Raw genomic sequence first — 19,804 nt, forward strand, 5'->3', positions numbered from 1 at the left:
AAGACTGTTAAAGAGTTTGGTTGATGCTGTGTTTGGTTGAAGGAAATGGTGTGAAGTCCATAAGGGACTGTAGGACAGAGACACAAGTTTGGGGAGAAGGTGAAGAGTTCAAGGGGGTAGAAGTAGATATGAGAGACATCAACACAGCAGGGACAGGAAAGACCATGGGAGCAGAGGATATCACCCAAGGGTGTGCCTATTTTCTCAGACACCATGGCAGTGCTCTGAGGCCTTGGTGACAGGCAAGATTTGTAAAGGTATTTAGGTGTTGCTGCACTCAGCATTGCAACACCTAACTTTTTTAGGAGCCTAAATCTCATTTTCCAAAGCGATTTAGGCACTGAGGGGGCCAAAATCCCATTGACAGTTGATGGGTTCCTAAGTCCTTAGATCTCTAGGCAATGCCTAAATTTCACCTGTAAAAACCTGGGCCCTAGAGAGCAGAGGGGGAAAATGAAGGTGACCAAAGACACACCTCTGGGGAGCAGCAACAGAGAAGCGGAGGGAAGTGGTAAATAATCCATTGAAGATAGTGCCTGATGGAGTGGCCCACAAGGGAGGAAACAAGGAAAGGGAAAAATCACGAATGAGAAGGTCTCAGGAAGAAGTATGTGGGGGAACCTGTCCCTTGGGTCCTGGTTTCTTTCCAAGGTGGCACTCCTCTCATTGGAGATGTTGTCAGCTGCTGATTAAAGAACTGCTGTGTACATTTCCTTTTGTTACACGTAGAGAGGATTTGACCTAATCCTTTCAAGGTGGACTTAGACTAGCCTTGCTGCCGAGAGAAAGAAGAGTGATTGTAGCTGATTTGATGGAGGACACTTGTGAAAGAGGCAAAATTGAGAAAACAGGGACAGTGACTCTGCTGGGGGTGGGGGCAAAATGGGACCCAGTTGGGGCCAGCACTCCACACAGCACCCCCTGGGCCCAGAACTGTGCAGAAGAGTTCTGCGGGGGCAGTAGATGGTGCTTTCTTTCCCCCCTTGCCCCAATTGCCAGAGACTCCAGCTGGTAGGAGCAGCTGCAGAACTAGACAAAGAAGGAACCTTGGGCCAGTAGCTTTGCAGGTGATCTGGGCTCTGTTCCCAGAGTTGTCACTGACTGTTTAAGTGATCATAGATGAGATACTGAGGTCAACATTTCAGGGGCTAAGGGAATGGGAGACTGGGCCTCTCGCTTCTAGGGTGCTGGTTCCAGACTGGCCCCAGATTGAGGGGAGGGATTGGCTGTCTCAGGGAATGGAATACGGCGACGTTTACCTCAAGGGCAACATTTTCAGTTTGGCCCAAGGTTCAGAGGATTGGCTGGATCAGAGACAGAATAAAGGGCCTTTCACCTTTTTGGGCATTGTCAAGGCTGATTCCCCACTCTGGCACTTTGAGTGCAGAAGGTGGGGGCCCGCAAGGATTTTAAAAATTAATACTGGCCACTCCAGGCTGGTATTAACCTCCCAAGGTCACAGCTTCTCTCTGACCTTGGATGGGTAGATGCTGCCACAACCCAAGGGCAAGCCCCCACCCTTTTGAGAACCCAGGAAGGAACACTTGGGAATTCCTTCCTGGGGGGTACCCTCAAGCTCTTTCACCCCCCTTCCCAAGAAGAGCTGAGAAAAAAATAAAAGAAATCAGCTGTTGCCACCAGCTAATTAAATAATATATGCACAAACCTCTTAGGGACACAAAAATCCAATCCTTTTCTTAAAAAAGGTAAATTTTATTAAAACCAAAAAGAAAGAAAATACATCTGGAACTTAGGCTTTTGCTAGATTTAAAAAGAAACAATTACAAAATTTAAGCATCAAGATAGCTCTCCTGAGGTTCAGCTTAAAGGTTACACGCAAAACAAAAGCACCTGGGGTTAGCACAGTGGAGTCCAGAAGCCAATAAAAAATAAAAGAAATAACCCTAATTGCGTCTTTCTAAACATCCCTGATCTACTTACATATTTGGGTTGTAAAAAGTAGTTCTAGATATGATCTGATGATTTTCATATCTGGCTTAAAGCTTCTCACAGCATAATTGCTCCCTGTTCCCCTCTTCCCCGGAGAACCACAACACACAGAAAAAGGGAAGGTTTTCCCCAATTTTAAAAAGTTCTAGCCCTCCCATTGGCTCTTTTGGTCAGGTGCCTACTCCTTTCCTTTTACCTGTGGGCTTGTTAACCCTTCACAGGTAAAGCAAGTAGAGAACAGCTATTAAAAGGAATTTTATAGCTAACTGGCTGGCTGGGTGTCCATAAAAGGGAGCTACCTCCCCTTTCATTTATCACAGGCACGATTTCATATCTAGCCTCATGTGTGTGTGTAGGGGGCTGACTGGCTCAGAGGGGTAGGGGAATGGGACTTGGACAAATAACAGCAGCCACATATGCAGGTAGTTGACGGAGGGGATCAAACCTTATGTAAGCGGGGGAATGGTCTCACTATTGTGGGGAACTTTCCTGGCTTCTGCACTACCCCGGTGAAGTGGGCTAGCGAAAGGATCTGAGTCCTCGCTCCCACTTCCTTTACCCAGAGGCCTCCCTGCCCTTGAGGACTCCCCTTCCACTCTCCTGTCTGGCAGAGTCCTCGTAAACCCCGACAAGGCTGGGCCCAGGATTCCTGGGGGGCTCAACCCCCAACCCTGCTGTGGTCACCCAGGACAGGGGCTAGGGTGTCCCCACTCCGGGGTACTCTCTCTGCACTGGGCACCTCCCTGACCCACTGATCATTTCATACAATTTAAAGCAAATAAAATTAATTGTTAATTAAACAACTTGTAAGAAAGAATAAGGAAAAATGGGAAAGGTTAAAGGAAAACACATCACCCTGCTCTGTGGCAGGGAACGTTACAAACAGTGTCTCTGGAACGTCAGGGCAGGTCACAGTCTGTTTCTTGTAGGTCCCAGGCCTCCTTCTCTGGCCCTGGCTGTGCTGCAGAGACGCTGCGGGTCGGACACTTGCTCTGGCGGTGGCCACACGCTCTCAGGCTCTAGGTGGCAGGACCCTTTTCCCCAGCGTCGCCCCTGCCTGGTCGGGGTTCTGATCCCCCTCCAAGTCTGGCCTGCAGAGCCTCTTGGCTGGGGACGTCTCCCTGTGCTGGGCCCACTGCCCAGGGTCCCCCTCCTCTCCCCAGCTGCTCACTGCACCCGGCTCCGGACTGCTCCAGCTCCAGCTCCAGCCCCAGCTCCACACTGCCTCAGCACGGTTGCTGCTGCTGCTCTGCCTCCAGCTCCCTGGGCTGCTTCTCTGGCCCCTCTGGCTCTGGTTGCTACAGCTCTGCCCCCAGGACAGGTCTGCTCTCTCTGGGCTGTGCTCTGGCTTTTGGGCTGCAGCTCTGCTCCCAGCAACTTAGCTCGGGCCCACTCTGTCTGACCCAGGCAATTCCAGTTCACACGGAGGACAGGACCCCCCTGGCCTCCTGACTCTCTGATTAGCCTGCCTGCCCTGTCAATCAGGCTGATCTGGAACATTGGCCTCTCCCCATTGTTCCTGGGGACTGTCAGTCTCAGGCTCCTGATTTGCCATCGACCCTTCCCCTTTTAGTGCTGGGAGCTAGCCAACCAAAACACCCCCACTGAATGTTAGTAAGGGGGCAACAGTCCCCTTACACTTAGACCTTCAGCTAGGGTAGCTACTGAGCACCCCCAGAATACCAGACATTCTGGTACTTCCAGGAATGACATGGGTCCTCCCCTGCTGCCATGATCTGTCATACATGGTGCATGCGAGGTCACGCTGGCAGGGATGGACTGGTGTGCTCTTCAAAATGGCATCCCCAGTCCGTGATACTGGACAAAACCATACCAGGTTATCTCGATTATCACTACAAAAGTTTTTTCTCTTAATTAATTAGCCTCTTAGAGTTGGTAGGGCAATTCCCACCTTTTCATGTTCTTTGTATGTGTATATATATCTCCTTACTATATGTTCCATTCTATGCATCCGATGAACTGGGCTGTAGCCCACGAAAGCTTATGCTCAAATAAATTTGTTAGTCTCTAAGGTGCCACAAGTACTCCTGTTCTTTTTGCGGCTACAGACTAACACGGCTGCTACTCTGAAACCAATAAAAACAGGGTGTCTCATAAGGTAGGAGTGGACAGAATTGGGACAGCGTTTTATGCCTATCTCCACCGTCTTTCTGTCTCTACAGGTGTTGCTAATATCTCCATCGCAGTGTCACCTGTAGAAATTCCAGATTCCTCTTGCTCAGGCCCCCAAGGGACAGAATTTATCACAGTCTTCATGCAGAATCACTTCCCAAGTTATGGCGGTAAAGACTTCAGGTTGTTCATCACTGGCTACACCCCTGGGACGTTCGTCACCATTTCCGTGAACAAAGCAGGTGTTAGATTCAATGTCAGGGCAAATCTGGGAGAGACAACGTGGATACAAATCCCAGAATTCGTGGAGCTGGCAGGAAGCAACATATTTGACCACACGGTCATTGTCCAGGCTGACCATGAGATCGCCATCCTCGCTCTGAACTATAAGACCTATACTGCCGATACCACTGTAGTGTACCCTGTGGGGAAGCTTGGGACAGAGTACTATGTGGTGACTCCAGTGGGGAAGCGAGATGGTCTTGATAAGCAATTTGCTGTAGTAGCCTGGAAGGATCCCACCATTGTTGAAGTTTACCTCAAAGGGGCTGTCACTTTCCAAGGAGAAACCTACAGAGCAGGAACAAAACTGGTCATCTCACTTGAAGCTTACCAGGCCGTCCAGCTGCAAAGCCATGATGACTTATCTGGCACCAGGATCGTGTCCCAGAATCCCGTTGCCGTCTATAGTGGACACGTATGTGTTGCAAAGCACACCAAATGTGACTATGTGAGTGAGCAGCTCCTGCCAGTATCTGTCTGGGGCACTTCGTTCATTGTACCGCCCTTATCCTTCCAGCCCAATTTTGACCTGGTGTATGTGGCTGCTTCCCAACACACTCGCATTGATTATCAGTCTGGGAGGGAGAAATCCAGAAGGAACCTGGTTGCTGGGCAGGTTGTGACATTTGAAATTAAAATCTCTAACCCCTTGTACATCTCTGCTAGTGCTGGGATCCAAGTCGCCTTCTTCTGCACTGGTGGGAGCAAAGGGAAAATTGTGTACGATCCCTTCTTCCTGATGATCCCAGATGTCTCTGGCTACTGCCAGACCTATAACATCCATGGACAGGACCTGTTTGAGAACTATGCTATGATTGTAGCCAAGACGGCCGAGACTGCTGATGTTACTATTGATGCGGAACCACTACAGTTTACTGTGTGGAGGCCTATTCCAGGCACAGCATATTCTTGGATTACATACAATTTGGGAAGTGGGTTTAGCAACCACACCATAGAGAACCCCAGCTCCCCATTTGGTGTCCTGAGTGTTGGGATTAAAGACAAGGCTGGGTATGGCTCCACAGCTATTGGTGGTAAGTACAATATATGTGATAGTCTTTCTCACCCTCCAAGCCTGCCTTCCACCATCTTTCCCTGTTCCCTTCCTTCCTAACCCCTCCTTTGGACAACATTCCCTCTCAGAGTCAAAGAATAGAACCCAGGAGACCTGCCTCTCAGTCCTCATGCTCTGAGCACTAGATCACTAAAAAATAGATACCAAATGTATATTTTGATACGTAACTGATATATGATTTCTGTGTCCTCTGCTCCAAGTGTATTTTGAAGCTGCAGGGGGTGTCTGGTAAACAAATCCCCTGTGAAGCAGGAGGGAACTGGCCCCCCTTCTCTGCCATGGAGATACATCAATAAAGATCACAAATGAGAATCATTAAAAGGAAATGGACTGAACCACCCAGACAGTAGCCCCAACCATTCAGCTAGATTGCCCAAACTGGTTGTACCATTTTATACTGGTATAGCTAAAGAAACACAACCTTCCTAGTGTGGAAGGTTATAAAGGTGATTATCCCAGTTTCTTTTCAGGGAAAGGGAATAACTGCATAAGCGTATCTACATTACAGCACCTTGACCAGGGCCGGTGCTTCCATTTAGGCGACCTAGGCGGTCGCCTAGGGCACCAGGATTTGGGGGGGCGGCATTTTGCCGCCCTTGGCGGCAATTCGGCAGCGGGGGGTCTTTCCGCACTCCGGGTCTTCGGCAGCAATTCTGCGGCGGGTCCTTCATTTGCTCTGGGACCCGCCGCCGAAGTGCCCCGAAGACCGGGAGCGCGAAAGGAACCCCCCGCCGCAGAATTGCCGAAGACGACCGGGAGCGTGGAAGGACCCCCGCCTAGGGTGCCAAAAACCCTGGCGCCGCTCCTGGCCTTGACTAGTATAGCTATGTTGGAAGAGACCCCTAGTGGTAAAGCAGCAGAAAGAGATCTGCTTTACCACTTTTCTGAATAACATTAGCTATGCAAACAGAAGCACTCCTCTGTTGGCATAGTTGTAAGTCTACACCAGGCATTTTGTTAGCATAGGTCAGCTAAGTGGTGTGATTTTTTTTCACACTTCTAACTGACAGCTATGCTGGCAAAACTTTGTAGTGTAAACAAGGAGTAAGACACTTTCCCATTGAAAGAACTGTGTCCACATTAGGGGTTGGTATTACTAATTTGGCATAACAGCCCTAACCAACATTGTTATATCAGTACAAAATCTGTGTGTAGACCAGGGCTTGGATGAAAAGTGGTATTCTGGAGTGTACATTCATCATCAAAACATTCAATGACCAATCTATGAAGAGGGCAGAGTTAAGGGCATACACATGATGCCACATGATGCAGGAATTATTGGGTGGATATTTCTGGCCTGTAGTATTCAGCTATTTCTATACAGAAAGGGAATAAGCTATACTGGTCTGAAGCAACTTTTTACAGCTATAACAGTGACACACAAAGGGCAGTACTAGTACAAGTATCTGGGCAAAAAATAAGCTTTACTAGCATAAGGACTTGTCTACACAGGATTTTTCGGTATAACCTGAGATTTGAATATAAACCAATAAAGTTATACTGGTATAACCCCCTGAATAGACACTCTTAGTCAAGGTCTACACTAGGAGCACTTTGCTGGTATAGCTGTACCAGTATGCTATACTAGCGAAGAACTCCTAGGATGGACCCGGATTATACCAACAAAACAGTGCTGTAGCTTGTTACAGACAAGCCCTTGGGCTACTGGACAACAAAAGCTTTTTCGGTGCAATTATGCCAATATAGCCATACTGACAAGCCCCCTTATAAGCCGCTTATATTGGCAAAAGGAGTTCTTTTGTTGGTTTAGTTAAACCACCTTCCTGAGCAACATAAGCTATTCAGGCAAAAGGAGTCTTGCCAGTACAAAGTGTGTCTACACCAGGGTTTTTGCTGGCATAGCTGGATTAATTAGGGGGTGTGATTTTTGTACACTTCAACCTGATACACTTATGCCAGCAAAACTCTACACTTTAAACTCTAATCTCCACACTACACTCAGCGATGTCTACACTTAAAACACTACAGTGGCACAGTGTAGATCAACAGCAATGGGAGGGATTCTCCCACTGTTATCAACCTAGCACTGTCTACACGGGGACTTAGGTTGGCTTAAGTATGTTGCTCAGGAGTGTGGATTTTTCATACCCCTGAGAGACATAGCTGGGTCAATCTAATTTTCTAGTGTAGACCAACCATAGTAGTGTAAATCTGGCCCAAGTGAAATAACCTGTACCAGCAAAAGTGCAGTTTTGTTGGCATAACACTAGAGGCTTTTGCTGGCATAGCTATATTTGTCAAGTATGACACCTCTTCCTACGCCTGACTAACACAGCTATGCAGGCTGAAATCTGTAGTGTAGACATGGCCTTACAGAGCATCCTTTTTTGGATTAGCTAATGTCGCTTGGGAAGGGGTGTAAATGAAAGAAGACACTTATTCTGGAATACAGGTGTCCACACTAGCGGGTTATACCAGTAAAATAATACCTGTATAACTATATTGTACAACTGGTGAAACTTTCTCATGTAGACAGAACCTTAGGCATCTTTATATAAGTATAACTGGCTCCAAACAGGGATTATATTCATATAACTCTATTTATATAAAATCACCCCCCTAAGCAAAATAGTTATACTGGGACAACCACTGTGTGTAGACTAGGGTGAAGTTTGGCTGCCCAGGAAAATCAGTTGAGGTTGGGGGAAATGCACTTCTCAGGAGAAATGTGGATGGACCCTGAGACAAAAGGTAAGACACTCCAAGGCCTGGTCTATGCTAGAGAGTCAGGCCAGTTTAACTACGTCAGTCAGGGATGTGAAAAATCCTCACTCCTGAGTCTCATAGATAAGCTGACCTAAGTCCTCATGTAGACAGTGCTAGGTCTCATATTTGTCTGGGGGGTGAATATGAGAGACGAGAGGAAGAGATGGAGGTACAGCTGGCCTTGTAAAATGTACCAATGACATTCACTCCCAGAGCCAGGGTTAGAAGCCAGGAGCCCCGACTCCCATTCCTGTGTCTATGCTCCTTGTTATCAGTCCTAGGAAGGCTGGCACCAAAGAGCAGGTCTCGTAAAATGTTGGTGTCCTGGTTTGTGATGCTCTTTTGAATTTGTCTCCTCAAATCTAGGCATTTCTGGTGCTGCCTCTACTGTTCAACTTCCATATCTTCCCAGTACCTCTTGCTCAGGCCCCCAAGGGACAGAATTTATCACAGTCTTCATGCAGAATCACTTACCAAGTTATGGCACTAAAGACTTCAAGTTGTTCATCACTGGCTACATCCCTGGGACGTTTGTCACCATCTCAGTAAATAAAGCAGATTTTTTGACTACTATCACTGCAAATCCCGAACAGACAGTATCTGTGATGATCCCAGCATTTGTGGAGCTGGCTGGAAGCAACACATTTGACCACACGGTCATCATCCAGGCTGAACATGAGATCTCCATCCTCGCTCTGAACTATAAGCGCTATACAGCTGATACCACTGTAGTGTACCCTGTGGAGAAGCTCGGGACAGAGTACTATGTGGTGACTCCACTGGGGAATCCAGATGGTCTTGATAAACAATTTGCTGTAGTAGCCTGGAAGGATCCCACCATTGTTGAAGTTTACCTCAAAGGGGCTGTCACTTTCCAAAGAAAACCCTACATAGCAGGGACAAAACTGGTCATCCCACTTGGAGCTTACCAGGCCGTCCAGCTGCAAAGCCGTGATGACTTATCCGGCACCAGGATCGTGTCCCAGAATCCCGTTGCCGTCTATAGTGGACACGTATGTGTTGCAAAGCACACCAAATGTGACTACGTGAGTGAGCAGCTCCTGCCAGTGTCTGGCTGGGGCACCACATTCATCGTACCTCCTTTATCCTTCCAGCCCAAATTTGACCTGGTGTATGTGGCTGCTTCCCAATACACTCACATTGATTATCATTCTGGGAGGGCGAGAGCCACTAAGGACCTGGTTGCTGGGCAGGTTGTGACATTTGAAATCAAATTCCCTAATCCCTTGTACATCTCTGCTAGTGCTGGGATCCAAGTCATCTTCTTCTGCACTGGTGGAAGCAAAGGGAAAATCGTGTATGATCCCTTTCTCCTGATGATCCCAGATGTCTCTGGCTATTGCCAGACCTATAACATCCATGGACAGGACCAGTATGAGAACTACGCAATAATAACAGCCAAAACATCAGAATCTGGTGGCATCACCATTGATAAGGAACCCTTGGGAAACATTGCATGGAGGCCAATTCCAGGCACAGGGTTCTCTTGGGCTGAATACAACCTTGGCAAAGGGTTTAAGAGAGAAACCATGGAGCACCCCACATCTCCTTTTGGGCTTCTGAGCATTGGGATTGAATCCAAATCTGGGTATGGCTCAGCAGCTATTGGTGCAAGCAGTAAGTAAAGTAGTTTTTGTTATGTCTTTTCCCACTTCTCACTCTCTTGCCACCTTTATTTAGCCTTGAACCCCGACCCATAATATACAGAATCTCAGCTTGAAAAATGGAAAGACTTGTTGGGTCAGAGTCTCTGTGTTGTTGAGCTTCAGGTGTGCACAGCAGAAAAGGATGGGCAGCTGACAGAGAGCTGATCACACTCCGAGATCTTCTCCCTGGGTGTAGCCTGGGGGCTGCTCTAAATTGAGCGCACTGACTGTTGTCCCCTATGGGTCATAAGTCAGCTGAACATTATCAGAGCCCATCACATCCCAGCCACTCTCCTTGCCTGCTCTGTGTTGCAGGGACAGAGATTTAGGAACTTGTTCTGCTGGCTGTACGCCTGCTATTGTCCCATCCATGCTGGTGATTTCCCAGCAGGGGACTTGTCAGAGGTTTCTGTTTCCTTTGTGCCACCTGTGAGGGATGGTCTAGCTAATACGTAGTCCTGTCTTGAGTGCAGGGGGCTGGACTAGAAGACCTCTCGAGGTCCCTTCCAGTCCTACAATTCTATGATTCTATGAATGGTGCAAAGGGCATATGTATGGGACTAGATAGATGTTTGTGTGTTGATAGATCAATATAGAGGGTGTAGTAGGTGACAGATGGATAGACAGATATAAAGGGAGTTGGCAGATAGATATAGATGGATAGATACAGAGAGAGTGACAGAAAGATATAGTAAGTGATGTGGGGGGACAGATGGACAGATAGCTGTCTTGTCTATTTCAATTGTAAGCCCTTTGGGGCAGGGACCGTCTGCTGCTCTGGATTTGCACAGCACCTAGCACAGTGGAGTCCCATTCTCAGTTGGGCCTTAGGCACTACCCTAATAACCATGATTCATTAAAAAAAAAAAGAAAGGAAAGAATGATCGATCATCTCGTCCGTTTCACAGACAGGCTGTGGGATTCTGTTGAGACTCAATTTAATTCCGATTTTTCCTACGGTCCCTCAGCCCTTCTCTGCTTGTAAATATAACTGATTAGTCTGGTGTTTCTTGTCTTTCAATTGTCTTTCCGGCTAGATATTCCGACGTCATCCTGCAGTGTGGTCCTCTGCAAGGAAGGAACAGTTTGTAAGATGATAGATGGGGAGCCAGAGTGTTTGCCAGTTTCTGCGGCCACGTGTTGGGCTGGGGGTTACTTGCATTACCACACCTTCGATGGCCGACCGTATGACATCCATGGCACCTGCACCTACACCGTGGCCAAGACCTGCGGGTGTGACTGTGACCCGCACTCCTTTGACATCACGGCTGAGAGTGGGAAATGGGGGAACACACAGGTCTCATACATTGGGTCGCTAACCATCCAGGTGGATGGCATTACCATCACAGTGGCCAGGGCAGAGGTCGGCTTTGTAAGGGTGAGTGCTGGGTGCACATCTCCACCCCGCTGCTACGCACAATTGCCCAGTGTGGCGCTAGCGGGTGCTGTGTGGCAGGGATGGCGTGTGTGTGGGGGTCAGTCAGGGGCGCTGTCCCCTCAGAGTTGCACTGACCCCAATTCCTCAGCATGGTACCACAAGGTGCTGCGCTGAGGGGAGAGGAGTGGGTGACTTGGTGTGGGGAGCTGTCTGCTCTGTCACAAGCACATGGGATTTGCTGTACTATGCCAGATAAATTATAGACCTGAGGACTTTGGGCATTACATCTCCCTTGGCGCGTCATGCAGGTGCAGGGCCAGTACCCCAGTGGGCAAATCCCAGCTCCGCTGAGTCCATCCTTCTGCAAGTTCCCTTGTAATTTCTAATGTAACAGGGATCCTTCTGAGACCCCACCTGAGGAGAATCCCCACTTCCGGATCCAGGAGGATGTTGCCTCAGCTCTAAGATATGGGGAAACTGAGGCACATGTAGGCAGGTCAGGGGCTGTGCTTTACAGAGCCTGCTCTATCCGAGATGCCTCAGGGGCCCCGGAACATTCTAGACATCTCCTTGAGACCTCTTGTCCCTCAAGTGCTGCTCCTAACGGCTCCAACTGACGTGGCTCCCTCCCCCACAGGAGGTGCTCCATAACGGCTGTAACTGACACAGCCCCCTCCCCCGCCGGAGCCGCACGCTAACAGCTTTAACCAACATGGCCCCCTCCCCCACAGGAGCCGTTCCCCAATGGCTCTAACTGACATAGCTCACTCCCCCACAGGAGCCGCTCCCTAACAGCTCTAACAGACGTGACCCCCTCTTCCGCAGGAGCTGCTCCCTTACGGCTCTAACTGACACAGCCCCCCCGCCCCCCAGGATCCGCTCCCTAACAGCTCTAACTGACATGGCCCCCTCCCCACAGGAACTGCTCCCCAATGCCTTTAACTAGCGTGGCCCCCTCCCCAACAGGAGCTGCACCCCAATGGCTCTAAACGACATGGCTCCTTCCCCTGCAGGAGCTGCTCCCTAACGGCTGCAACCAACGTAGCCCTGTCCCCCACAGGAACTGCTCTAACCGACGTGCCCCCCCCCCAGGAGCTGCTCCCTAACGGCTCCAACCGACGTGCCCCCCCCCCCCCCAGGAGCTGCTCCCTAACAGCTCCAACCGACGCAGCCCCCTCCCTCACAGGAGCTGCTCCCTAATGGCTCCAACTGACGCAGCCCCCTCCCCCACAGGAGCTGCTCCCTAATGGCGCCAACCGACGCGGCCCCCTCCCCCTCAGGAGCTGCTCCCTAATGGCTCTAGCTGACACAGGCCCAGCAGTGCCAGTCTTGTGTTTTCTTCACAAGTGCTGGGGTTTCGCTGGGGGCTGGGGCTTGTCTGGTGATGGCGTGAGAAGCTCCAGCCCCCTGGCGAAGTCCAGCCCCGCTGGGAGCCAGCAAAGTTCCTCCTCTCCGCTCACCACTCTGATTCACGGGAGCAAAGAGTCCAGCTGCCCAGGGTGGTGCCGCTCCTTCCCTTCCCCTCTCCCATAAGCAATGGGATGGGACAGCTCCTATGCTCCCCCCCCCCCCGCAGCACCCACCCTGGGAAGGGGCAAATGTGGGTGAGGAGCCCCAGGAGCTGCCCCCATCCCATTGCAGGCCTCTCTGGGACTGTGTGTGGGGGACTGAAGAATCCCAGGAGGAGCAGAGGAGAGGATGTGGGGGGCTGAACTGTGCAGACAGGAGTCTGGGACTGATGGGGTGAGGGCAGGGGCTGGGGCTGAACTGAGGGGGGATTGATTGATGGAGGTGGGGGCTGGGGTGCTGAACTTAGGGGAGCTGTACTACTGGGGTGGAGAATGGGGAGCTGAACTGGGGGTGTTGGACTGATGGGGTTGTGGGCTGGGGTGGGGCTGGACCGATGGAGGGTGGGCAATGGGGGCTTACTGAGGTGGCTGAACTGATGGGGGGGGGAATGGGTGCAGAGAGAACAGAACGGGGTGACTGGGGGACAGGATTAATTACTGCACAGGGGACAGGCAAATGTGGGGGTGACAGCTCCTGCAACAGGGACCAAAATCCCCTTCCCCTATAAATTGAGGAGAGTGGGCAACACGAATTGTCACAGACACGCACTGAGGTGGGCAGGGAGAGTTCTAACATCAAAAGACAGGCCGCAAATCACAGTGCAGTCCTTTTAAAAGAAGCTCTTTATTTCTTGGGGCCAATTTCATAAGTTTTAGGGTCTGACTCATGATTTTTGATCTCTTGAGATTGGCAATACCATAGACCCCTCCCCCACAGGGATGGCTCCCTAACGGTTCTAACCAGAGCCGTCCCCCTCCCCCATGGTTGGCCTCACCAATTCCTAGTCTTAGTCCTTTTGAAATCCCAATGAAATAGTTTTCTTCAGTATTTGCCAATTTGTCACAGTCAAAAGGCTTTGAAGAGATGGTCCAATTTCAATGATGTTCTGATGGAAACCATGCAAATTCCAAAACCCACCTGATTTTCTCCCAGATTGCTGACCTGGCTCTTTTGCATCTTGCCAGCAGGACTGCCTCAGAGCCAGGTCTCCATTTCCCTTCAGAGAAAATTTTGCAATTGATTAGATTTATTCTAAATTGGGACAGAACCAATTTTCAAAATATTGAAATCCTCCACCATAAAGAATTACTTTTCTCCAGCCAGTTCTATCTAACATGGTGCTATAAACTATTTCTGGCTCCGATCTGGGACCAGATTCAGTGAAAATTTTGCATGGGGCCCATTGCTAATCTGAGCGGAGGTCAGAATGAAATGTAAATGACAGACTAGTGCCATCGATTGTGACCTTTGCCCTTTCTTTCTCACCATGAAGGTGAATAACACCAGGGCCCACTTACCCATCTCCCTGAACAACGGGGCCCTTCGGCTCTATCAGAGCGGCACCTCCCTCGTCCTCCGCACTGACTTCAACCTCAGAGTGTCCTATGACTGGAACAACCACCTGAGGGTCACCGTCCCTAATGACTTCTCCGACAGCCTGTGCGGCCTGTGCGGCAACTATAATGGGAACCCCTCCGATGACTTCTGGACCCCAGCCGAGGATCAGGATCCCAGTGTCATTCTCCAGGAGCAAAGCTTAGCAGTGACAGATGAGGATCAGTTTTGCTGGCACGATTGCATTGGAGGTTGCAGACCCTGTGCCCCCAGCATAGCCAGAAAGTACAAGGAGGAGGCCTCGTGCGGCCTGATAGCCAAGGTCTCAGATGGGCCCTTCAGCCAGTGCCACAGCAAGGTGGATCCTACAGTCTACTTGGACAACTGCGTGTACGATCTGTGCCACAACGACGGCTATAGGAAAGCCCTGTGTGAGGCCCTGAAGGCCTACGCGGACGCCTGCCAGCTGGAGGGGGTCAGGATTGGGGAATGGAGGCAGCTGGCCAGATGCCGTGAGTACAGATTTGAATGCCAACATTATATAAATGGGTCTGGGGGTCAGCACTCCTGCATTCTATTCTTCTCCTTAGGAGGGAGTGTGGCCTAGTGCTTTGAGGAGTGGTTGGGATATGAGGACTCTTGATTGTACTGTACCTACAGTATCTCTGCCTGTCTGTCTATGGTATTTCTAAGGTGGCTCTCACTGTGAATATATAACATCTGCCAATGACACATGGGAGTCTGAGATGAGATGATGCCAATTTTTAAGTCAATCATCCCTTTATGGGCCTGATCCTTTAAGGTGCCAGGCACCTCCTGCAATGTGATGAGCATCATTGACTCTTCTTGAGGTAGGGTGACCAGATGATAAATCCAAAATATCGGACCGCCGCAAGTGGAGCGCCTTTTCAATTGTTACACTCACCTGGGACGTCCGGGTCTTCGGCGGCACTTTGGCGGCGGGTAATAAATCTTGCCGCCAAAGAAAGAAGTACCCGTCGCCAAAATGCCACCGAAGACCGTCAGTGACTGATGGACCCACCGCCGAAGTGCCGCCGAAGACCCGGACGTGCCGGGTGAGTATAACAATTGAAAAGGCGCTCCCCCCTGCCTGTCACCGCTGCATAAGCGAAAAAAAAAAGGGCCGCCGCGCCCAAAACAAAATATCGGGACAAATGGCGTCCCGACCGTACTTCGGTCGGGACGCGGGATAAACTGCTCAATATCGGGACAGTCCCGATTTTATCAGGACGTCTGGTCACCCTATCTTGAGGTGAGTGGGATTGGAGAGCTCTCTGTGCCCCATTAGATACATCCCAGTCTCTATATTTTAAATACTGCTTTTTCATGGAGAGGGTTTGCTGCTAAATCTGTGGGTCCTTCACTCCCCAGCCATGGAGTGCCCCCTGGAGAACAGCCAGTACCAGCTCTGTGGAACAGCCTGCCCAGCCACGTGTGTGGACCAGTCAGCCCCAAGCAGCTGCCAAGACCCCTGTGTGGAAAGCTGCCAGTGCACGGATGGTTTTGTGCTGAGCCAGGGCAAATGCGTCCCCAAGGGCAGCTGTGGGTGCCTATTCGAGGGGCGCCCCTTTGCCCCCAACGAGAGCTTCTGGGTCGACGAGGCATGTGGGACACGGTGCATGTGCAACGCAGCCACTAGACAAGTCGAATGCATGGCTGCTAAATGCAAACGTTCAGAGAGGTGTGGGCTAGTGAATGGCATAAGGGGCTGTTACCCCTCTAGCTATGCCACCTGCTCTGTGACAAGGAATCTGCACTATTCCACCTTTGATGGACAGAGATACAACTTCCAAGGCACCTGCTACTACCAGCTAACTGCCCTGTGCAAGAAGGCAGAGGGACTGGTGGACTTTGAAGTCTATTTCCAGGAGAATAGCACTGCTCCTGTACAGATCAAGGTTTATGAGACTGACATCAGGATCAGTAATCAATTCCCTGGCAAAATCATGGTGAGTTTCAGAAATCACATCTAGTTTCTAAAACATTTCTGGAAAGTTGCCTTTGTGATTAGAAGTCGGTTGCAGAAAAAGCATAGAAGGATCTTAAAAAACAGGTCAAATATTAACTGGATTCTGATGTGAATGGACAGCCAGTGGAGAAGCTTAAGGGTTGGGGTGATGTGATTACACTTCGTCTGTGTGAGAAAGTGTCAATAGCATCCAACATATGTGGGAACCTTGGGAGCTGGGGCTCAGGTAGCACACAGAGGAGGGAACTGCAATAGTCAATGCCAGAAGAAATGAAAGTCTGGTTGGAGGATCCTTCCTAGTCTGGAGAGCAGGGATTCAGGCAGGCCATTGAGGAGAGAGCAGGCCAGATTGCACAAAGATTTCAAGAGGTAGATTATTATTATAACCATGGGCCGGAGCTCTGTGCTGGGGCGAGAGGTTCCACCACAGGCGAGTGATGTTTCATATCCCATGTGTCTTGCTTTTATAGGTGAACAGTTTCCTGATTAATCTTCCCTTCAACCTCGATAAGAAAATCACTGTGTATAGAAAGGGCTGGGCCACAGTGATCCAGACAGACTTTGGTCTCACCGTTACCTATGCCAGGTGGTCAGGACGCAGCACGGTGACTCTGCCAGTTGCCTATGCGGGAGCCGTGTGTGGTCTGTGTGGCAATTTTAACATGGACAGGAAGGATGACATGCTTATGAGGGATGGCACGCTGGCACCAAACCCCATCAGCTTTGGCCAGAGCTGGAAGGTGGGAGACCTCCCAGGATGCTCTTCAGTAATGATACCACCTTGCGCAACTCTAGAAGCTATTGAAAAAGAACAACGAGGTAGCAGAGTGCAGTGTGGGCTCATTCTATACAAGAATGGCCCTTTCAGAGAATGTCACAGCAAAGTGGACCCCAATGGATACTTCCTAGACTGCGTGTACGGCTATTGCTTCCTCAGTGGGCGGGAGAGTAACGTCTGCCAGGCTGTTGCTGGCTATGCCGAGGCATGTCAGGAAGCTGGAGCTATGGTGCGTCCCTGGAGGACTACGCAATTCTGCTGTGAGTCTTCCGTGTTTACTTCTGATTGCCCCATGGGGATCGTTAATTCTTGTTGGCTGGTAAATGTTGATCTAAACACTAGCTTATCCTGTTCTGCAGAACATTTTTTAAAGATGTCCTCTCTCCAAAGGATGGGTACAACACAGGTAGTGGCCCTTGGAGCTGTCCCCACTATATACACCATCAGTGTGGTGTACCTTGGGTCAGAGAAATACTGTCTAGCGATGTAGTGTACTTCGTGGCCTGTCTAGTCCTGGGCTTCCCTGCTGAGACTGGGACATAATCAGAGCCTGGACTGGGTGGCTTCAAATTGTGACATTTTTCCATTAGGAACTGGGCTGGGAACCCACCAACTCATCTCACACAAGCCATCAGTTGGGAATGAATTTTAATCACTACTGACCTGGATTCAAAACAAAAAGCTGGCAGTGAAACCAGTAATCCAAGACCCAAACTGGAACCTTAGGCCTTGTAGAGAGATTATCTGTATCCCATCATCTGTTCTCTCTGAGGCAGCCAGTCCTTCAGACCTGGGGATGGACTGCAGATGTTGCCTTCAATTATTTAACTAAACCAAGGAAATAGAATATTAGGAGCTGGAACGAAATTGCATCTTCTGGTGATGGTTCATTGTGCACATTGCTATGCGAGCTAACTCTTTGTTCTAATTACAGATCTGTCCTGTCCCCTGAACAGTCACTATGAATTATGCAGCAGCAGCTGCGATCTGACATGCAGCAACCTCTATGCCCCGGTGCAATGCACGACCCAGTGTAAGGAAGGCTGCATGTGTGATGAGGGCTTTGTTCTCAGTGGTGACCTCTGCGTCCCCATTTCCCAGTGCGGATGCCTCCACAGAGGACTTTACTACCAGCCTGGGGAGACCTTCCACCCGAGCGGTTCATGCGAGGAGCAGTGCATGTGTCAGGCCGGTGGGGAGGTCGTGTGTAAGGCTTTCTCCTGCGGTGCTGGTGAGCAATGCAGGTTGGTGGACGGTGTCCAGAAATGTCACCCATTTGGATCTGCGACCTGTTCTGCCTCTGGCCATCCCCACTACCTCTCTTTCGACGGGGTCCCCTTTGACTTCCAAGGCACCTGCACCTACATCCTGGCCAAGACCTGCACCGATGCCAGTGACCTTATACCATTCACTATCAGCGTAGAGAAAGAAGATTGGGGCACCAGGAACATGTCCGTGGCCAAGCTGGTGTCCATTCAGGTGTATGGGATCACTCTCACCCTGCTGCAGAACAAACAGGGGCTCATCATGGTAAGGCCTTCTCCAGATCCTGCCCTCTACCTCATGGGGATAAGGCCTCATGGGGATAATGGCTAGTGTTGACATAATTGTCTTTGCCTCCGGGACAGTATGGCCTAGTGGTCAGAGTGAATTTGGCTGCCCTTGTCTTCAGGGCTAGAAGACCTGATGGTAAGGGTTGATACGGATGCCCTCTCTCTGAATGGCCAGAGTCAATAGGGCTGCCATGCCTCTCAGGGCTGTGCCACCCAATGGCCAGAGTCAGAGAGGTGCCCTCACTTGCAGGGCAATAAGGCCTTGTGGCCAGAGTCAGTAGAGTTGTCCTTAGCCATAGGACGGTAAGGCCTTGTGGCCAGAGCCAATGGGGTTGCTCTTACCCGTGGGGCAGTGAGGCCTAGCAGCCAGAGCCAATGGGCAACCATCTGGGGGGGAGTACCAGGGTAGGAGGACTCAGGCTCACCCTGCTCTGCCAGGTCCCGGCCCAGGGCCCTAACAGTGGCACAGTGTTCCGCCACTGAGTCAGTGGGGCTCCAACTGAAACATGCTGACTTCCCACAGGACTACAGCTAGTCCCCCCGGGCCACTTCCTTCAGTGTCTCTTGGAGCAGTAGTCAGGGCGTCGTCTGGGTTTCTGGGCTTCTCGGCGCATGCAGTTCCCAGTGACTCCGATCCCTCTTGGGCTTTTGTTGGTATCCAGGCATCTGTCTGGGTCTTGGCACCTCTGGCTTCCACGGTCAGGGGCTCCAGCTGCTCCCAGACTGGAGCCTGAGAGGTGTGTCCTTCCTCCTCAGCGATCAGCCCAGACTGAGCTGCTTCCTTTTATACTAGTGCTGCACTTGGAGCATGCCTAGTAGGGACGTGGGGGCATGGTTTCTTTAGCCCACAATGAGGAGTTAACCCTTCCCCATCCAGTGCGGGATGAGTGCACCCCATCACAAAAGGTCATAGAAATGCACTTTGTGCCTTGCACTTTGAGCAGGAGGTTGTGGGCTTTGAGACGGTCCTTAATTCCTGTGGGTGTTTATTCTACAAGCTTCGGCTGGCCTCCAAGAAAGCTCTGTTTCCTGCATAGATAAGCCTTATTCTTAATCATAGAAGTGTTGGACTGGAAGAGACCTCAATAGGTCATCTGGTCCAGTCCCCTGCACTCAGGCTGGACTATGTAATAACTAGACCATTCCTGACAAGTGTTTGTCTAACCTGTTCTTAAAAACCTCCAGTGTTGGAGATTTCATTACCTCCCTAGGCAATTTATTCCAGTGCTTAACCACCCTGAGAGTTAGGAAGTTTTTCTTAATGTCCAACCTAAACCTCCCTTGCTGCAATTTAAGCCCATTGCTTCTTGTCCTGTCCTCAGAGATTAAAGAGAACAATTTTCACCCTCCTCCTTGTAATAGCCTTT

General features: G+C 50.2%; 1 protein-coding gene across 1 annotated transcript in view; it reads left to right on the plus strand.

Moving 5' to 3' along the window:
• Positions 1 to 19,804, plus strand: part of FCGBP (Fc gamma binding protein) — a 213,687-nt gene that overhangs the window by 189,171 nt on the left and 4,712 nt on the right. Inside the window, exons 20-24 of the mRNA XM_065420358.1 lie at positions 10,872 to 11,212; positions 14,055 to 14,628; positions 15,509 to 16,086; positions 16,577 to 17,144; positions 17,819 to 18,414. Coding sequence (XP_065276430.1) covers positions 10,872 to 11,212; positions 14,055 to 14,628; positions 15,509 to 16,086; positions 16,577 to 17,144; positions 17,819 to 18,414 — 2,657 coding nt within the window. The remainder of the gene's footprint in view (positions 1 to 10,871; positions 11,213 to 14,054; positions 14,629 to 15,508; positions 16,087 to 16,576; positions 17,145 to 17,818; positions 18,415 to 19,804) is intronic.

This window comes from Emys orbicularis, chromosome 20 (genome assembly GCF_028017835.1).
Source record: "Emys orbicularis isolate rEmyOrb1 chromosome 20, rEmyOrb1.hap1, whole genome shotgun sequence".
Taxonomy (NCBI): Eukaryota; Metazoa; Chordata; order Testudines; family Emydidae; genus Emys; species Emys orbicularis.